The sequence below is a fragment of the Curcuma longa genome, chromosome 13 (genome assembly GCF_044706935.1).
Source record: "Curcuma longa cultivar G26 ecotype Majalengka, Jawa Barat chromosome 13, ITB_CL_G26_1.1, whole genome shotgun sequence".
NCBI lineage: Eukaryota > Viridiplantae > Streptophyta > Magnoliopsida > Zingiberales > Zingiberaceae > Curcuma > Curcuma longa.
This window is the reverse complement of record NC_133873.1, coordinates 5,397,902-5,419,022: the sequence shown is the minus strand read 5'-3', so window position 1 is coordinate 5,419,022 and position 21,121 is coordinate 5,397,902. Positions and strand designations below refer to the sequence as shown.

The 21,121-nt window shown below is 36.9% G+C and overlaps 3 protein-coding genes across 6 annotated transcripts; 1 reads left to right on the top strand and 2 right to left on the bottom strand.

The window, feature by feature from the left end:
• Positions 1-65: 65 nt before the first annotated feature.
• On the bottom strand, positions 66-1,776 carry LOC141844374 (U-box domain-containing protein 14-like). Its single transcript, XM_074732432.1, has 2 exons — positions 344-1,776; positions 66-258 (listed from the first exon to the last, which is right to left on the bottom strand). Exons 1-2 carry the CDS (start codon positions 1,544-1,546, stop codon positions 217-219), a joined length of 1,245 nt encoding a protein of 414 aa, XP_074588533.1. The 5' UTR covers positions 1,547-1,776; the 3' UTR covers positions 66-216.
• A 1,914-nt stretch (positions 1,777-3,690) lies between these two features.
• On the bottom strand, positions 3,691-15,394 carry LOC141844154 (protein DETOXIFICATION 42-like). 4 transcript variants are annotated; one of them, XM_074732174.1, is made up of 14 exons: positions 15,313-15,394; positions 14,957-15,215; positions 14,730-14,851; positions 13,434-13,634; positions 13,116-13,300; positions 12,320-12,455; positions 9,789-9,885; positions 9,584-9,684; positions 9,048-9,211; positions 5,744-5,815; positions 5,553-5,669; positions 5,266-5,361; positions 5,063-5,184; positions 3,691-4,026 (listed from the first exon to the last, which is right to left on the bottom strand). In XM_074732174.1, the coding sequence occupies exons 2-14, from the start codon at positions 15,040-15,042 to the stop codon at positions 3,981-3,983; spliced, it is 1,545 nt and encodes a 514-aa protein (XP_074588275.1). In that variant the 5' UTR covers positions 15,043-15,215; positions 15,313-15,394; the 3' UTR covers positions 3,691-3,980. The 4 variants fall into 4 exon arrangements, with proteins under 4 accessions (XP_074588275.1, XP_074588273.1, XP_074588274.1 ...); XM_074732172.1 differs by having other exon boundaries at positions 15,297-15,377; XM_074732173.1 differs by having other exon boundaries at positions 14,957-15,235; positions 15,313-15,371.
• A 2,102-nt stretch (positions 15,395-17,496) lies between these two features.
• Positions 17,497-20,644, top strand: LOC141843737 (uncharacterized). Its single transcript, XM_074731762.1, has 16 exons — positions 17,497-17,593; positions 17,675-17,793; positions 17,927-18,035; positions 18,167-18,231; positions 18,368-18,406; positions 18,528-18,624; positions 18,720-18,816; positions 18,912-18,975; positions 19,060-19,136; positions 19,235-19,316; positions 19,466-19,545; positions 19,625-19,709; positions 19,797-19,865; positions 19,962-20,029; positions 20,145-20,193; positions 20,270-20,644. The coding sequence occupies exons 1-16, from the start codon at positions 17,524-17,526 to the stop codon at positions 20,642-20,644; spliced, it is 1,545 nt and encodes a 514-aa protein (XP_074587863.1). The 5' UTR covers positions 17,497-17,523.
• The last annotated feature ends 477 nt before the right edge of the window (positions 20,645-21,121 follow it).

Below are 21,121 nucleotides of genomic sequence, written 5' to 3'. Positions count from 1 at the left end.
GAGAACTGGAAGAAAGAACCAGGAATGGCAAGACCCCCGATTTGATCAAAACGCTTCACAATTGATGAATAAATCAATGAGTTCAGAGAACAAGTTTGCAATCCGAAAACACGCCAGAAAACCAAATCACCAACATTTTTTTTTTTACAGTAGATGATTGCCCGATAAAGATGAGATTTTTCCGTCGCCTTCACCGTCCAGCGGCGGCGGCGCTCCTCACGGTCGCTGCTCCCGTAAGTATCCAAGGAGCTTCTCCGCCTTCATTGATGGAGAGAGTGAATGAGACTGGATTGAAGCTTAGAATGATTGGATTGGAATGGTGACTAGTTTTGTTGAGAGATACCTTTTGCTTGGCACGAGAAGTGCCGGCCTGCGAGAGCGCCACCAGCGGCGGAATGGCGCCCTCTCGGGCAAGGAGACCCCGGTTGGTGGCGCTGTCGGCGCAGAGCTGGAGCAGAGCGTTCACGGCGAACTCCCGCCCGCGGCTAGGCCCTTCCTCCATGGCCTCTACCAGCACCGGCATTCCTCCGGTGTCCACGATCGACTTCCTTCCTTCCGGTATCGTCGCCAGGCTCCCCAACACCACCAGCGCTTTCTCCGCCACGCCCCCGCCGTGATCTCCCGCCAGCACCAGCAGCGGTGACACCGCCCCCGCCCTGACCGCCCGCTCCTTGTTACGCCTAGACGAGCACAGCTTGTAGAGCGTCGTTAGGGAGTCTTTTTTCCCCCGGCTCGTCCCGCCGACGAGGAGCGCCACGAGCGGCGGAATAGAGCCGGAGGCCCCGATCGTGACGCGGTTCTCCTCCACCATCGATAGGCTGAGCAGCGCGCAAGCTGCGTTCTGTTTCGCCACTGCCGTCCCCGTGCGCAAAACGTACACCAGCGGCTTGACGGCGGCCGCAGCCATAATGGGGCCCTGGTTCTCCTCCTCCAGAGATAGGTTCAGAAGCGCTGTGACCGCCGTCTCCTGCGTCTCCGGGTCCGTGCTCTTCAGAAGCGGCACCAGCAACGGTATGGCCTCCGACGCCCCGATTAACACCCGTAAATCGGACCGGTGCTTCGCCAGGAGTCGTATAGCTGCCGCCGCCGTACGCTTTGTATCCGTCGACGTTGAGACCAGTCCCTCCAAGCATGCCTTAACCAACGGCTCCACGCTCTCGATGGACGCTTCCTCGATGTCGCCTATCTCTAGCATGAGCGCCTCGATCTCACCGGTCAGGGAATCCGCTGCGCTCGGCGCCGCCTTGTCGGGAGGGATCGACGCCAGCCGCCGGAGCTCCCCGGAGACGTCACAGTCAAAACTACCGTGGTGGGAGAAATCCCGCGAGAGGTCGAGCAGCTCGGCGGCTGACTCGCCGAAGGTCGGCGAAGAGTGAAACCGCAAGGAGGGCGCTTTGGCGAGCTCACGTAGCTGCAAGTCGACGACCGAGTCGGTCAGCTCACAGGACACGGTGGAGGATCGCCGCGAGGCCGCGGGCGACGCCGTCCGCGCAGACCGACCGAGGGAGCGATCGGCCACGGCAGCACAGTCGGCGAGCGACAGCATCTTTTACGAGAATCCGCCTGATCACGGAGACGATCAGAATCAATCCATGCGCCCGGCGAGAAAGCGGTGGAGCGACCGACTACGACGACTACGACGAGGGCTCCATGGCGGTGGTCTAGTCCCGGTTTTTGCCGAAACAGGGGAGACGCCACGGCGCGACGGTGTTGGCGGAATGCGTGGATGAGCGACGCGTGGCCAGACAAGGATGTGGTCTGGATTGGCGGCGGATTGGGGGGGCATTCAGGGGGTTATTAATTTGGGGTTTGGATTGGTAGGGTTGGGTATCGTTTAGGGTTATTAATCATTTCGGGGTTATTATTAATTTCGGGGTTTGGATGGCTAGGGTTGGGTGTCGTTTAGGGTTATGAATAATTTCGGGGTTTGGATTGGGGTTGGTTGGGTGTCGTTTATTAGGGTAATTTGGGGTTTGGGTAATTTGGGGTTTGGATTGGTAGGGTTGGCTGTCGTGGACAACAGCTGGCATAAAGGAAGGAGAGCTTTTGGTTGGATGGCTCGTGACGTGGTGTGGGCGTCTTGCGTGCTGGGTGAGGTCATAGTTTGGATTGCGATGGGCCGCATTGCTAAAGATTGAAACTGCACTCCTTTTGACGTCGCCGTGCAGCTGTCCGAACTCAAAAAGCATAATGAAAATATGGTAAATATCAGACGGTGGTCCTTTTCTAATGTGTACAATATGATCGTTTATTTTAAAATATATTTATGTAAATAGTATATGATCACTAAATTCATATAGTAATTTTAATTGAAATTGTTGTATGAGTTATATATTCAAATTTTAAATTTTAAATAAGGACCAGAGAGTGAGTGATATTAGTTATGTAGTGTAAGATAAATTTTATTTTACAAGAAAAAATATGATCATTTTAGTCAAAATTAGTAGATTTAGTCCAAACTCCTAAATCACTATTTAAAAATATTTTGATTATAAAATTAGTGTAATATATATTTATATTTAAATATATAGAGAGAAATGATATCTTACACAGCATTTAATATATTTTTTTAACTTTAATTTTTTACTTTATTTAGCTTAAATATTATACCCCTAATTCTAAATCTTGAATCTTAAACATTGTATCTTAAATCTTAAATATTAAAAAGAATTTTTAAAAAATTATATTGGATGCTCATGGATGCGCAACATAAGGTGGCGACATATTTATATATATAAGAATTTGATATGCTGCACATCTTATGTTATACACTCGCGAGCACTAGTATAATTTTTAGATTTAAGATTTAAGGTATAGTATTTAAGATTTAGAATTTAGAATATAATATTTAAGCTAAATGTAATGAAAGTTAAAGTAAAATATATATATTATGTGTTTACGAATATACAACATAACATTCTTCTATATGTATATATTTCGACATCATTTTAAAAAAAGGTGAAAAAAAACTCAATATATGAGTTGTAAGAAAATTCTTTCTTTCAAATTTTCTAATGGAATTGGGTAGCTATATAAAATCACACAATGCTAGGATAATTTTTCTTTACTGGTGGCAAGCTTTTGAACTTTATTTCTTTCAAATGGGGAAGTGAGAAAAGATTTGCAAATTGTAGTGAAAAGTCCTAGTTGTCATTTTCATTAGCCGCCTCTAATGACTTTTAATATTTTTATAAAAATTTATCTCTAGCTTTTTATTAAAAAAAATCAAGGAACACAAAATTCATTCAAGCACATAAAAATAGTTTTCAAGGCATAGTGAAATTATTAATATTTTAACATATTATAAATAATATTTGGAATAATAATCATAGTTCACAATCATATACATGTTTTAAAAGTTTTAAATTTCCTCATTACTAGTCATGTATTTTTTTTAATTACATTTCTCTTGTTATAAGTTTTTATGATATAATGGATACAGTCTATTCTATAAAATTTAATAATATATCAAATAATAATCTACAATAAATAGTTACATAAAAAAATTGATTTAACCATAAGAAATAAAAAAAATACATCTATTGTATTTGTCACAAGCTTAAACACTCTATGACCCAATACTTATTAATGTTATAGAAATTTAAGTGTTGAATATAAAATAATATTTATTAATGCACCACATAAATGGAACTGATCTACTTGCAGCAGTTTAATTATATGCTAAAAATGTATGCAAGTAAAATTTACTATTGTACAAATCAATTTTGTGACACTTCATTTAGCATCATCAACAAATTTACACTAAAAGCATCTGTATTGCTACCATCAGCAGCTTTTGTTTCACTTTATATGCTACATATCATAAACATTTTAAGGATCTCTCTACATCAAGTATAATCAGATGAAAGTAGCTTTTCCAAAAAGAAGAATACTTGTGCAATTGCAATTCAATTTCAGTTTATGCCTGGGAATTAGAATCTCTCTTCTTACTTTTTTTTTTTTCTTTTCTGTTCTTCAGATCAACAACTCCAAAGGAAGGTCCACGGTCCCCTCCCTGCTCCGATCCTGTCGATCAATTTTGAAGAAAAGTTTCAGTAGTACAAGTAAATGCATGGACCATGCATCAGTTGAAGCTGAAAGCAGTGAGTGAATGAGTGAGTGAGTGACATCCGAAGGCAAAATGATGACAAACACGCAGATTGACCAGGAAACATGCAGTGTCTCCAGCTGGTTCTGCTTTGGGTTGGTCATCTAACATACATTTCCTACTTTGGAAGTTCAAAATTTTCCGAGATACTATCGAGCGGTGTGGTGGGATTGGTTTGCAAAAATGACTATCTTGTTCCTTATGAAGATGCTATCTGTTTGTTTAGTAAATATAAACTCGAAATAGAAATTCCTATGAGGTTGCTATTCTTTAATCTTCCTTTTTATCTATTCCATTCTCCATGCCAAGGGATAACTATTCGATAGAGATGTTGAAGAATAAGAAGCTTACGAGTAGGCTGAACGGACTGGATGAATCGGGCAAGTTACATTGTCACTAAATCAAGAATGTATATTCTAATTCCATTCATAGGATAACTATGCATTTCCTATCGATTCCATTTCATGAACCAAACCTAGCATACGAAGCTTACGAGTGGATGTTTCTCCCCTCATTTTTCACTGAATTCCTTACTTGCAAGGTTGCACCTTTTTCAGGCGAGAGGAAATTTTCCCACTGACGCGAAGTCGAACTTAGAAGCAGTGCATTTACCAAGCCTACTCAAGATGAATGCTTCTTCATCAAAATTAAAAACCTTAATATGCAATTGTGGCCAAAATGAGTGAATTTTCAATCCAGGATTTCTTCCCATAGGTTCAGATTCTAGGGGTTCTGAAATAGATTTTGATTTCCGTTTTTTCATAACTTGAATCAATTGAGGTAGATTCCACCTTGACCCGTCCTAATTTCACCCTTGTTAATATATCTGACATCAAAAGATATTTAAAAACAACACTTGCGAAATGACACAGACATTTGATAGTGTAAAAGTCTACAGTGAAAATTGGAATGTAAAAGACATTTAAAATAAAGTAATAAGAGGCTCAGGGTTACCTCCAGAAACCAGCAAACATTCGCAAACTCATGTAGATCGTTAGAGCTATCCAGATACCAGCGAAGCCATAACTAGAGGATAGGACAACCAGACATGCAATGCTAACTATCGCCACCAGAATCTGAGATGAAGTACAGTCAGATGCTGATGGAGCATGAAAGTTTTAGCATTGTATCGAATTCCTGAAGTTTTCATAATTTACCATGGAATATGCAGAGTATGCAAAATCTGACGCCCCATAATTGACACCATCGAAGACAAAGGCCAAAGCATTTATTGGCTGAGTTAGTGCCACAAACTGAAAGGAGAATGGCATACATTAAGCAGAAATTAGATTTCTAAAAACAGAGAGTTTACGAGGCACTACAAGCAAAATCTTAAGGCGAGACAGACTACTGCATGATGTTCAGGAAGCTGCCTCTAATATCCAAATCACAATATTTCTAACTGAAATAGCATAATTATTGCAACAATGAGTTAATCAGATACCGGGATTCCAGTATGAATGAGTTGTAACACTTCAGTATCTTTTGTGAACAATCTTGATGCATACTGCAGACCAGTCCCAAGTATGACACATAGGACAAGTCCTAGAACCATACCCCACTGCAAGTCGCAATATAAATTAACTGTGGCATCCGAGGTATGAAGCGTGAACATTGAGCGTTTAGAAAATGTACCTGCAGTACACGTGATGCAGAAGATATTGCTCTCGTATGATCATTTCTAGCGAATGCGCTTGCAAGTACTGCCTGCAAAAAGGCTGATCCATCTCAGTGCCCCTTAATGAAAACTAGGAAGAGGCATCAGGAAGCAAAATTGACATAGTCAAACAAGTTCTTCAGGACAGTAGACAGGAAAATTGATGAACTGCTCAAGTGCTCAACTCAAATTAGACATGCATGTTTTGGCAATTGTCTTCATGCATCACTCAAGAGGATGGCTTTAATCCCACTTGACTAAGAAAAAAATGGAGGGAAACCTCCAAGGTGTTATGACCAGATGCATAGTTGGCTCTTTTGTTTGTATGCAAGAAAAACAACAAATAAGAAAAGTAGAGAGAAATTGATCAATGCTTGTGCTCTAAGGTTTGACTCTGCAATCATGTATTCTGAATCCTAATTGAGGTATGTCATGTTTTCAATCAACAACAAAATTATTTTTTTATCGGCTCTCGATTGGTATGCTTACACATTGGTGAAAGTGTTTTTAAAGTAGCCAAGAGGATTTACTGCCATGAAAACTCCTAAATGAATAAATCTCCGACAATTAATTGTGAATAGTGATGAGGCATTTTCTTCATGAACTTTGATATGATGAAGACTTCACCAAGGATGTCACAGATGAGGTTGATCCACATCAGCAACAGGGCATAACAATTCTTAACAAAAGGAGACTTGTCGAGATTCAAATACTTCTGAAGATGGAACCTTGTGAACATCGCACCTTTGACATGCAAACCAGAGTTTCATTCACTACTAGGAGCGAGATAAGGCTTACATCTCCTTGATGAAGGTACAAGTGCATTCTATAAAGGATAAGTAATATCTTCAAAAGGTTTTTTGTGTGGAAAGTCAAGTTGAGAAACAGATAGGGAAGCACAAAAGGCAGTTTTCACTGACAATGTGTTGAAAAGTTGCAGCATCAAACTCAAACTCATTTTGTCAAGATAGTGAAACACTAGCCGCCAAATTGTGTAACATCTCTCAATAGAATGGCATGGAAGAAAGGATGAGAAGTATAATCATGAAAAGAATTTGATGCATGATGTCCAATTCAAATCTCTCAAGAAATTTTAGTTGGATGCAGCATCAACCACTTGCTACTTCATGAACCACTCCAACTGCAATTGGTTTGCAACAGTAGAGGTCAAGTGCTACAGTAACCAAGCAAATTGTCCAGATCTGTAAATCTTTGGTTGGAAAGTTACCGATACAAATGATGAAAAATTAAGAACTTAAATCTAAATTTATGTACACTATTTGGCTGTCAAAACAGAAGCATGCAAAACAGAAGTGCATAGAGAAGCAATCTTTGATGAACATGTTCCTCAAAAAAGGAAGGCAAATCAAAACACAATAATGAAGATAAATGTCAGTGCCTAAACACATTTGTGTCAATTGGACAAAGAGAGATTTGGAGACTATTTTTCAAGTGACTTTTAAGCAAGACTCTCAATTACAATCTCCTTTGATGTTGGTCCATTTCAAGGTTAAAGTCTTGAGCCGTGTCAAAGTTTGACATCTGACCGAAAAATACAGTTTCAATATTGTACTATATAATTTATAACAAATAAATTGACATAGCCCTAACTTGTTTGTTATAAATTATATTTAGTTATAAATTTATACAAAAATTTATAAAATTATATAAATTATACTAAGTTATAAATTATATAAACTATAAATTATATAATAAATTATATAAATTCCAATTAGGATTTAAGATTAGGTATAAACGTGAGTCGTGACTCACAATGAGGGATGGCTATGAGTTTTCCCACACCGACCCTAATTCCACGTAGAAGAGGAGGGGAAGAGGAGGAAAGAGGAGAAAGAGGACAGGAAGGAGGAAGAGAGGAGGGAGCTCACCTTGAGGCATCGTTGTTAAGGAGTTCCACCGATGCTAGGATTTCACCTCTTCAATTGAGTGGAACTAAGGTTCCTTCCTAGCCTAGTCTCTTTAGTCGCATGCCAATATTGGTTCTTCTCAGAAGATGAATTGATAAAATATGCTCATGATGATGCCCAGCATAGCTCGACCCTTTCAATCTTGGTCCACATTACAAGTACTCAGAATAACCCTACTACAGCTTTACCTAAACCCTAAAGGCATTTCAGGAAATACAGCAACTCAAGATTACTTAACTGTTTGAGATGCACTCGTCAACCTAATTTAAATTCAAATTACTCAAATGTTGTCACATATACAATTGCATTAACTAAGGATAGATAGCACATGGATAAATCATATTTTTACTGATTGTTGTCTACATACTATATTTTCAATATATTACATCAATGCATGGTTTGAAATCTCGTACCATGTCATGCGAAATGGTTGAAATGTATCATTCCAATAAATATTGAAACTTGATACTACTCGGCACATATTGTGTTAATTGTGTCAACAAGTATAATTTCATGTTAACTCTCGACACCCTTTGGCATGTTAAAATTGACTTAATGATGTTTTTTATATAGTTTGTCTTCACACCAGATGATATCCAAACTGTAGCATTCCAGATGAAAAATAAAGATTGAACTTAACTATATAGTTGTGTTATCTTTTTCTTTTTCATCTCTTTCCTCAGTCCACCTCTAATTTATCACTGGCACCATATATCTAAACGATATTGTTACAGTCAAAGACCATTGTCTAGGAGATTTTTCTAAAAGTCAATAAACAACAAACACAAATCCTTCTTTCTCTTTTGATATATATTTTTTTATTTGTCTAATAAAGTAGTTTTTTTAAAAAAAAATCAACAGGATCAATTTCTATGTCGAGACTACAGAATGCCATGCAAATTAAATAGCAGGTGCGTATAATGGCATTTGGAGAGAATTCGTGTGAGGTCAGCATATAGGAAAGCACAAACAGAATGAAACCTATGTATGGATATAAATTACTACAACAGAGATTATTATGCATGATTATTAAATATCATACTCGTCGCTTCCGAATATCACAATGCACCAAGCTCCATGCACCCATCAATTTTCTGTGTTAATTGCTAAATAATGCAAAATGGCAATACTATTGTATCGCATCATTGGCAATACTTAACTGTAAAAAGGTTAACTTTCAGGTTACAAGTCTTTTTCAGTGAATCAAGTGGAAAATAAAAGAAACACAAAATGAACGTGTAAGTAAGAAAAAAAAATGGAAGAATTAAATGTAAATGCAAAATATGTTCGCTCTGCTATGTAGTAATTTTTAAATGCAAAATGGAAGAATTATATGTTAAAGTTGTTTTCTAACCTGCCCAGCAACAGCCAAACCATCAGCAAGAAGAGAACTTGCTAGCCAAATCTGCAAGCATATCTGGAATGCAGCCATGGGAACTGATCCTTCCCGTGCAGCCATTGAAGCTGCTAGTGTTACACAGAAAGTTGCTGCAATCACACGTAGAAGCAATAGAAAACCTGAAAAAAAAACAAAAAATTGTGTTGTAGCTCCAAAGACTTCAATTGGGTAGAAAGCACCCAACAGATCCAATCCTTTGAGAACCAAGAGTAAGAAGCACTTATAGCATGCCTAAGAGGTTAAGGTTAAGTACTTGTGCAAATAGGATGAGTAACTACTATGGAAAGTCAATTCTAAGAAGTGATTTCTTCTTTATACAGAAGAGTAACACAATAGCTGCCTTTGCAAAGTAACAAATTGAAGCAAAATAGTTGATTATGGCTCAAAAACACACAATCTATGAATTGGTAAAAATCAGACATAAGTATACTGAATAGAGAATGGATAACTTTGACATTTAACATGACAGTCGGATTCATGGAACTACTTACCACTTTTAAGGAATCGACTAAATTGCAGATCTTTAACACCAGGAGGCAAGATATCAACTTGTCTTAGCAATCTCCATAAGAGTATTACCGCAATCAAGTATCTGCAGCACATAACAAAAGCAAAAAGGAATAATTATATTTGTATTCAAGAGATACATGCAAATAAAAAGACAAACCAGATGTAGAAGACAAAATGTGTACATACTGAGAAATGACATGAGCAATTGCAGCACCACTGACACCTAATCGGAGAAAGAAAATAAAAATTGGATCCAAGACTATGTTGATTGCATCTCCAGCCACTGCATTAGGGAGAAAGAATATGCTTGGTACTTCATCCGCAAAAATTAACAGTTGGAAAAGATCACAGCAATATGTTTCTCGGTGTTGGTGATATTTTGACCAAAAATTTCAAAAATTTGTAGATGAGTACAAAAAATTTACCATGACTGCAACATGCAATAGAGAAAAAAGGGATACATTTGCTAAGTTGGTGGAACATTATGTGCTATAGTACCAACTTGAAACAAATTTTTTGCTCAATTCTTATGGTAGCAAGACTCTAGAATATCAGTAAATCCATGTGCAAATTTTCAGCCATGGATACACAAACATGGGATTTTTTTTTTATTTGATCGATAAAGAACAAGACAAGACTATATCCTACCCACATTCCATGCACCCTCTCATTTGTCCATCTTCCATCATCACACAGTGAATGTGAACAAACCACCATTACAGTTGTCGACAGATGTGTAGATGGAAGGGAACTGTTAAGGAGACTAATTTTGCAATTTTCTAGAGAAAGAAGAGCCCCAGCCATCCAATTTAAGTATTTAACCAATAGACACAGTTAAACATAGGCTGCTAGACTCAAAATACATGCAAATACAATAAGATTAATCTCAAGTACAATCACGTGGAATAAACATGAACATAAAAGGCTGAAGACAATAAAAGCACATTAGATTTACATGGAAACTCCAAAATAGAAGAGAATAAAACTGCGAGAAGGAAGAAGATTTCAAATGCAAAAAACCAATTTTTTCAAGTAATAAAAACCAATCACTCAGAGAAGACTGTAAAAACAGACACTCTGAGAACATTGATTATACTGCCACCACCATCACGTTGCACTTCGTTGGCACCCATAGCACTACTGCAAACAATACAACATTGAGATTGACTACAGCACTGTTGTTTCTCCCTTCACTTTTCCCTAGTTTTTACATTTTAACTCTTTTTAGCACTCCCGTATGATTTTGGTGGGCGGGTTTTGGAACAATTGATTCCATGGAGTTTGAAATTGAGTCTCCCTTCTTGCAGCAACAGCTTTCCAAGAAAACAGCAGATAGGGAAGACCGTGCAGTACCTTCCCTATCACAGCACCCTTCCTCTAAAGTGAACAGACCATTAGAAATCACAAGCCCTAGGCAAATGGTGGATGAGAAGTGCAGGACTTGCATGTGCATCTTCTTCCTTTGTTTTTCTTCCTCTTCCTCCCCCTTCCTCCCCCTGAATATCAGCACCAGTTATGAGTACTGGCATGCATCTATTAGGAACAAGGATCACAACTGATTCTGATACCACTGTTTTTAAGCTTGTCTCAAATTTTCTCCACCTTTTCACCAAAACCACTACATGAAGTTCAAGTAATGCTCAAACTCGTGGTTACCTGTGTTAATCTTCTTCAGAATAATATCACCTCCAGAAGGATGCCGAGAACAAAATAATATTATCAATATGATTAACTCTCTAACAAAACATCATACTCCTGTTAGGTATATGACACTGACTGTTACTCATAGAACACATTAACTGAATCAGAATTGACACTGACATAATTCATCAGCACCATGGTTAAGTAAAGACAACATAAACATTCCAACAAGAAGATGATTTCACTATATTAAAAAACTACAAACTCTCAATTAATACAAGATAATCATTCAATGACAGCTACAGAAAATACCCTCAAGCCACAAGGAAAATACATCTCAACTACATATATCAAAACTTAATCGGATACACATATCTCTAGCATGAAGAAAGAAACCTGCTGCATCCCATGACTAGTCATGATTTGGAGCCTACATTTGCCTCCCAATTTTCCATTTTAAAATATTTTTCTGGAAATCAATGAAATTCTGACACAAAAAAGATAACTTAATTGAAGCATATATAACACCATCAAAAAGTGTATGATTATAGTCCCATGTATACAGGAGAAGTTGTGCAAGAGTGCAACGACCAAATAGACCTATAAATACATTTGGCAGATAATATCAATGATTTCTTTAGAGGTCTCAAGACAAAATGATGAACCATATCTTTGAGAAACAATATCATTCTAAAAATTAAAAACTAGGCAACCAATCTGCATATGAACTAACAATAAATCTTCCAAAGAAGTATTCAAAAAAATGTTTTCAATAAAGATAAAACATCCTTAGAAGCATAATATTGGAGAAAAAAATAATTATCTAAATAAAAATTAAAAGAGATAGGAAACAAGGACCACAAAAGGCAGATAAATTGTAAAGATAAAACAATGGCCCTGAAAAAGATAAGTAGAAGATTAAGGTCGGCAGCAAACAAGAAGTAAATTTCAGCTTTAGAGGTATAGCTAAGCCCCTATACTGACATAATGCAGGACAACACTTAAAAAGAGAAAAAAAAAACTCCAAATTAAACATGGTACAACATTGGTGAGTTGGGTGGACATTTATATCTCACCAGTTGCATACAGAGGAGTTTTTGTATCCTTAAATCCACGAAATACTCCTTGCATGGCCAAAGACAGGAGAACAGCAGGAGCACCAAGTGACCGCAATGTCAAGTATTGGAATGCTGGTGTCATCATAGGAGAATCCTGTTGATAAACATACCCTGTTATTGTATAGCAACAATTCAAACAAAACATGGAAATTGATACTTCAAATAGGATTGCATCTAATTTGGTAGTTACAACTAGATATTAGGGGTTGATAAAGGAGAAGAGTTACCTAGCACTTAAGAGGCAAATTTACAGGAGTTCTGCAAGACCTTAACAAAAGATGACTCTAAAGATAAGACAAATATATTGCACCTATTACCTTGGTTCTCATCCTTCTCATGTACAAATTTACCTAATTTGCCACTCTCTCAATCCTCCTCCCTCCTCCCCCCCCCCCCCCCCCCCCCCCCCCCCCCCCCCCCCCCCCCCCAACACACACACACACACAAAAACACATGCATGTGCATACATGCACATCCTTTATTTGTCTCAACAACTCACCTAAGACATACTATGTATGCCATTGAAATACATGAATTCGCTGTCTAGCAGTAACAAAAACAACCATAACGCTTATATAATCACCAATTTCCAAGTTGTTAAGACACTTAACAGTACTTAAACAATGTTTTCAGCAAGGCTACCATGGTTTGCAATAGAAAACCTTGAGAACAATGGACTAGTAATTAAGTTGGCCAAAACAAAGGAAAACTTAAGATCAAAACAGAAGGTTATAAAGGAGAAGTGTAGTCATACATTTTTCACACCCATATAGTTCAAAATGGGCTTTGCTCCCAAAACTAGGAACAGGGTTTGCAGCAGACCAAGTATCCCTCCAATTATTAATGCTGAAGAGGCTGAAGGAATGCGTTTTCGATGGCCAAATGCAACTGTGTCAATATCAGAGAATGAGGATGAGGCTTGCAGTTGCTCATCATAACCTGTGGAAAAGGTGATTGAGTATGCACCAATCCAAGTGGAACTCACACCTAATGTTGTATCCTAGATGTCTTTTTTTTTAATTTGTGAAAAAAATCAATGATTACAAAATACCAAACATTAGGAATTGCATACCATTGTGAGATATCAGTTCCTTCATTTCACTATCTTCAGAAAAAAACTCATTGTGCTCCACATTTTCACTTGATAATTTGCTTGCAGCATCCTCCTCAGCAACAAAGGATGTTGTGACACTAACAACAGGAAAGATAGCAATTTTTGATGCTTGATTAAACACTGCAATAGCCACACCTACAGCTGCAAGTTCAGTTGGACCTGTAATAAATAGTAGCATTGATTAAAGCATAGGCTTAAAATATTAATATCCTGAGAAAATGGCCAACTTCATGGAAAATTGCATGCATACATTCATGAAATGAAAAAACTATCCTAACAAAAACTCGCTAAGATGGTGAAGGTGAATCTAAGTGTGGAGGGATGGGGTTGATCCCCAGTTTGAGCATATCTTTGTGCACATTGTGGTTTTTACTTTTTAGTAATGTATTCGTTGTGAACCCAAAAGACCAAGTTTAGCAGAAAAAAATAATGAACAAAAGAGAGACAATAAAAAGAGTTTCAAAATATTACTGTGGCCTATAAGTCTCGATGATTTCTTAAGACATGAACAAAAAATCATCCATCTTATCATACTGAAACTCCTAGGTAGTTTGTCGTTCTATTAGTTTCTCTTCATAATCACAATCATGAGATCAAGAATGCTGTTGAAATTCAAAATCATATCCTTTCACTGCCCTAATGTGAAGACAATAACCTGTTGTGTTGGGTTATATGGATCAAGTTTGTTCAAGTGAAAGAGGGTCAGAGCATAAATGATCATCATGGGTAATGAAGGATGTTGCCTTCGTGCATGCTATATATACTCAGCATCAATGTCCATATATTAAGAAATTGTCATACTTAAGTTATTTATTTGGCAGGAGAGACACGTAGGACTGCATAATGTAATCCTGGAAGACATGCAGCCATTTTGGTGAAAATCCCCGCTGAATAACAAGACCAACCTTGGCAACTACCAATGTAATAGAAGAAATTTGCATGTGTTACCAACTTTTGATAGCTCTAAAATTACTGGTGTATATACATTAGGAAGGAAACATGGCTGTGAGATTTTCCAGGACCTCCACAGCTCGGTACTAAAGGAATAGGGAGTAGGGATTGCCCTGTGGGTCTTCAATTGATCTTGTACTCAAGATGCAGTGGCTGGTACTCTTTAAATAGGAAATCAAGGAACATTTTTGCTCATTTCAATCAGACAAAAAAAAATCTTGCAAACTATGACAACAGTAATGCGCATAAATCTACGCGCAAAGAGTGAGCAATGACGCAAACAGACGTTCAGAGCAACTATACCTATGTGACCAATAAAGGCGGTATCAATGAGAGAAGCAACGGGATCAGCCATCAGTGCAAGGGCTGCCGGTAAGGCAATGCTCATAATCTCCACTCCAAGCTCATCCAATTTAAAGACGCGCCTGCGCCACGAAATTCAAGTTAAGAAGATGAAAACGTAATAAAGCCCTCAATTTTAGAGGCACGTCAACGTTTTAAAGGAAATCACCAAATCATGAACCTCATACCCGGCATCCTTGAAGAAAATTCGAAGAGGAGAAGACATTAGCGATGTGGTGGGCGAGCGCAATAGACTAGTATCCAAAGATGCCATCTTTTATAGAGAAACAACCGATCCGAGCCAGAATATCTCCGTCATGGAAGCTCGATCGCTTGCACGCGTACCAGAAACACTAGCACCGAAAGAAAGGGCTCCCAAATACCTCTCTTCCGCGATCTGCACCTCAAATTTCTCGTCGAGAAGACCCGGTGGCGGAGAAGATAACGCTGAAGTCAAATGTTGAGCACTAAAAAAAACGCAAACCAAAGATGAGATACACGCCAGAAAAGAGAAAGAGAGCAGAAAACCTGAACCAGGTGAGACCTCGTCTTCCGTCTCCTGGAGAAGTCAAAATCTCTTCGCCTTCCCGGGGTAGTGGTCAGTGGTTGAGTGCCAGAAACATCAAGAATCGCGTGGTGTTCTCCTTTTTTTTTTTTTAAGCGTGGAAATTACGATGCTCCATTTATTTTCTTTATATTATAATTTTACTTTAAAAATAATAATCTCTACTTTTTCTTTTTTACATAAAGTAGGAATATTCGCTATGAAAAAGGTTAGAACATAATAATTAAAACAGTAATATTGTACAGATTAGAAAATTAAAATATAAAACAATCAATAATTTAACTTTGGAAAATATCCTTAGATGATCGCTATTTTATTTATAAAAAATTACTACGAACGAAGGCATATTTATAAATAATAAATATTCAAGCCAAAAGCGAAAAGCACGTCAAATCATCATATTTTAATTCATTATAAAAAATCCCATTTCGATATTTAATGGTGGGCAATTATTCAAGATTATTATCATTCATGATTATTATTATTATTATTTTTATAAAAAAATTTATTATCTTTCATTTAAATTTTAAATCAATCACATAATTATAAAACTTACAAAATCAAAACATTTTATAACTAATATAATACATAATATATTTAAAAATATTCATGTTGTGATAATTATAATTTTATAACTACGTATAATTTATTCAAAAATATTTATATTATAGTATTTATAGAATCATAATTATTACAATATGAATTCAATTATGTCTGTTTATTATTCACTTTGTATTAATAGCAATTATAATTTTATAATTATTATAATATGTTCGACTGATTTATAATTTGAATTGGATATTTATACCAGAAGTAATAATATTAAACAGTATTTAAGGATAATTAAATAATATATACAGTTAAAGAGCAGGGATAATTTTTTTATACAAAATTAGAGTGGAATTTCTTTTTGATAATTCAAGAAAAAATGGACGCCATACGTTTTAATGCTATAGAGTTTTCTAATAATTTCTATTTGTATATAGGCCAGAATAAAATTTAATAAAGATATTTTCCCCTTTATTTAATAGATTTTTCACTTTTATAATATATAAATATGCTTTTATAAGACATTTTTTTTAATTACACTACTAATTTTTTTGTAAAGCTTTTACGTACGAGCCTTATAATAGTAAATATTTTAATTAAAATATAATTGTGTTTAACATTGAATAATAGGGAAGAATCAATTATTATATGACTAATGAGATGTGAAATATTGGGCAATTAATATTCAGTGAAAAATATTATTTGATGCTTACCACTTATTAGTCGATTAAGATGGTAAGTTTAATTAATATAATGTGTGGTACTTGATTCCTATTTCATTCAAACTAAAGGGTAAAATTCATCATTCATGGTTCAATAGTCGATAATTATTTATGAGGAGGTAAATTGAGAAGTTACAGTTGGTTACGACGAGGAAGAGTATTATCTCAACTTCATTGAAATTTAATTTTTATTTACTTCAACAAGTTTACCTTTATTATAATCAATTCAATTATGTCTGATACCTTATTATCATTTTACAGTTAATGACATATTTGTTGCATCGAATAATTTTCACTATGATCCCTCTTTTACAAATAGTTGATAGGATAAACCTATACAATCAAAGACTCGAGTTTTAATCATGAGATTTCATAAACTATAATAAGTTTAATCTTACGTAAAGATTTATCTCGATGATACAACATAAACAAATATGTAATCACTCATGGCTCTCGTGCCTTTAACACCTCGAGTCCTTTAAACAACTCGAGCTCCATATGTACCATGCTTTAAAATCGACTCGAGAGAAGCAATCTACTAATCTCTAGAATTTCTAAGTGAGAAATTTAATTCTACAAAAGAAAAATAAAGTTTAGGTTTATCAATCACCATCAATTTCTTGATTCATTCAGTAAAAATCCATATTAGCAAACCCAGTATCGGCCCAATATAATATACCGGCCCAATATAATATATCGTCCATAGTTATATCGGCCCGAATATATCGTCCCTGTCGGAACAGAATTTGGCGCCTGCGAAAATCCCTCTGTTCAGTTCCAATTCCCGCTTCAAAATTACCGAAACGAGGTTTCCCGCGGAAATTATACTCCGCCCGCCTTTTCCCCTATATATCCAACATGTCCGATCTGATGCCGTAATCTAATCTCTCTCTTTCCTCTCTCCTCTCTCGGTTTAGCAATGGAGAATCGGTCTCGCCCTTCTTCCTTCTTCGGCGATGTGCGTTCCAGAGAGCTAAATGGCCTCAGAGGTAGTCCTTCTGGATCTTAAATGCTGCTGGATCTCCAGTCTCTTTCACTTTCTGATCTCAATCTAATTCGCCCTTTTGTAGTTCGTAAAAGGCCGCATCTCGGGGACCTTACGTCGGATGCCGGCGGAGTTGGCGCAGGAGTGCTCACCATCGAACAATATGGCGAGCCGTCACCTCCAACAGCCGTTTCTTTCTGCAAGGTAGAGTTTTTTAAGCATAACTTTTCCTCTATTCGTAATCGCGCTCTATTGATGGTTTGAAATCGTTGGCCTAATGCTAAAATTATTCGTACTCCTTAAAAAATATATGCTTTTGGGTGATTTGTTTGGGCAGAGTAGTAGAAATCCCCACCTCCTTGCGGTGTCTGATGAAGAAGGATGCATCAGCTTCTATGACACGCGCCGCAGCTTGCCGTCCTATTCATCTTCTTGGGAAGGGCCAGGTATACGCTATTCTTCTGCATGATACTTCTCTAATTGAAGACAAAAATCGTTATTTCCTAAAATTTGAGCTAGGGGTTTCGACGAAGCTGGCTCTCCTAGATGCGTAAACATTTGCTATTTACCATTGCAGGACAAGCTAGGGTTTGCAATTGGGTTGCGCATAGCAATGCTATATTTGACATATGCTGGAACAAGGTACATTTCCTTGACATTTGTTATGCATGCATAGGTACCCATACGTTTGGTCCAAGCACTTCCATTATATGTTATTTAGATATCTTTAAATTATTTTGAAGAGTTTATACAAGTGATCTCTATGTATTTGCTGCAGGAAGATAATCAGATTTTAACTGCTTCTGGTGATCAACATGTAAGTAGGGAGACAAACTATACTAGTCCTCGAATACCTGCTTGACATGAATTTTCTTAGTTTTACATATTCTCTCTGTTCATTCATGAAAACCATTAAAGTTTCAATTCTATTGAACTAGATCAAGATTTGGAATGCTGAAAAGAGAACATGCACTGGGAGCTTGGCAGGGCATACAGGCAGCGTTAAAGCAGTTTGCTCTCACTCATCAAATCCTGGTAGCCACTTATGCTACGTAGACTATGAGCTCGTTTTGGTTATTAACCTTATATTGAGTATCTTGAGCAATCAAGTGTCAATCTTTTATTTGCAGACCTTGTTGTTTCTGGTTCAAGAGATGGATCTTTTGCTCTTTGGGATCTAAGATGCAGTTTTAGTTCCACAAATCGCTTTGGGGAAACATGTTTATCGTATGAAAATCAACCTTATAATCCTATAATTGGCATCTTTCCACTTATTGTAGTCTTTCAGTTCAATGGTGATTTACCTTTAAAATCTTGTTTAGGCCTATTTCGCTTGTCAATGATGCCCATGCACTCCCCCGAAGAAAGAGAGGCCGACGAGGAAAGGTGTTCATTATTCTATTGTCATTTGTGATAGTAATTTATTTTTTCTTCTTGCCATTCTATCGTAATTTCTTATTTGATATGTAGGCTGATTCCAAGAGCATCACTTCAGTTCTTTGTCTCCAAGATGGGATCTCCATTGCCACAGCTGGAGCAGTAAACAGGTTTGAAAATATATTTCAAATTTTATTATAAATGATATGACTCATTCTACAGCAGAGAACACTGGAAAGTAATCACAGTTTTATTTCCTCTTAATCAGTGTTGTGAAGTTCTGGGATACACGCAATCTGAAAACATCTATAATTCAAACTTACCCTGCTGCTGAGCCATCAACAAAATCAGTAAGTGTAGTGATACTACAAAATGGGCAAATTGAAGGGAAAGAATGAAACATAGTGCTCTACACAAACCTAAATAAAGCCAATATGTTCTTTTATGCACAATATTTTTCTCAAAAATGATGTATATATTTTTTGTGTGCATCTTTAAGGAAAAGATACAACATGGAATTACTAGCCTTTCCCAAGATTCCTATGGTGTTTCTCTCGCAGCTTCCTGCAGGGATAACAGGTGCTAAAAGCTACTTCACTTAAATTCAACAATTTTTATTCACTCAAAACACTGAAATAGTTTGAGCAATGGCTATCAGGATTTATTTATATGATGTGCTGAAACTTGATAGAGGTCCCATGAAGATTTTTTCTGGAAGTAAAATTGGGTCATTCTTTGTGAAGGTAAGAGAACTCGGCACATGCTCTAAAATCTTTTGTTAGCGAGGTTTTGTTAATTTATTAATGATCAATCCTGTCATGTGGGCGCAGGCTGTTATTAGCCCTGATGGTGCTCACATTCTTGGGGGTTCTAGCGATGACAATGCTTACATCTGGCAGGTAGTCAATTAAGTTGTACCAATTACTTTTTCTTTGAGGGGAAACCCCTCACATTCATCCTCCCAGCATTCAACATTTTCCTATGTTTGTGTTAAGGTGAGGAGACCCGAAAGTGCACCAACTATCCTGAAAGGTCATCATGATGAAGTTACTTCTGTTGATTGGTGAGTAAAAAAAGCAACAAGACACAAGTTGACACATTTTTTTTGCTCTTCTTATTACATTTTACATTATTTAATCTCTTCAATTCTCAAATATCTGAATGCTCTTCCTCTTCAGGTGTTCATCAGAACTTGGAAAAGTAGCCACTTCTTCAGATGATTTTACGGTAAGCTTGTCAGGTTTTCAGCAGGCTAAAATGAACAAGCTAAACTAAAGTTTTCTAACTATGTCATATTCCTCAGGTGCGTGTCTGGAAAATGAATAAGGATGGTTGCTTAAATACAAGATCTCCAGCAGCAATTAGGAAGCGGATAATTGCTCCTTCAGTTGAGCCCAGAAGGCTGATATTAGATGAGCCTCCTACATGTTCAGCTTCCATGGAAGATAATTTCCAAGCTATGGAAGCAACAGTACATGAGCCATCCTTGCCTGCTCAATGCAAAGTTGTTGAGTTCAGAACACCTGAATCAGGAAGAAAGAGAAGTTCTTCATTTCTTATGGATGGAAAAGAGATGCAGGAAAGTCTTGAAACTAGTTCTGGTAGCCCTTCTTCTGTTTTGAATCCTCCTCCCTCTACTAAAAGGAGAACTATCCTGGACTACTATCATTCTGTTTGAGAGGAGGCATTTTTTTTTCTCCACTGCTCTTTTAGGAGTCCTTGTACAGCAAGAATAGTGCCACAGATCGTAGATTTGCCTTTAGGCTGTTTTGTTTTGTTACTCTCTAATCAAATGCCTGCTTGATATAAGAGATACATTTACTCAGTTTTGACAAGAGAATTGTTGTTAACGATAATTTTGGAATATGATTGTTTTTAATTACATAACTGAATTTTTATGTATTGTCTCCATATCAGCTCATTATGATTAACTCATGTTTGTTTTAACCATTTGAAGTTGGTTGTTTAGATCTATTGCAATTAAATTTTAAATGATTTTATGTCATAATCATCTGCTTTTATTTAGAGGTGAGTAAAAATTTGGTTAAATCGATTAAATCGATTGAATTTAAAATTTAATTTGATTATTTCATAGTTTTAGTTATTTTTTTTAAAATTGATCAATATGGTTTGATTTTGATTTTAAAATTTTTTA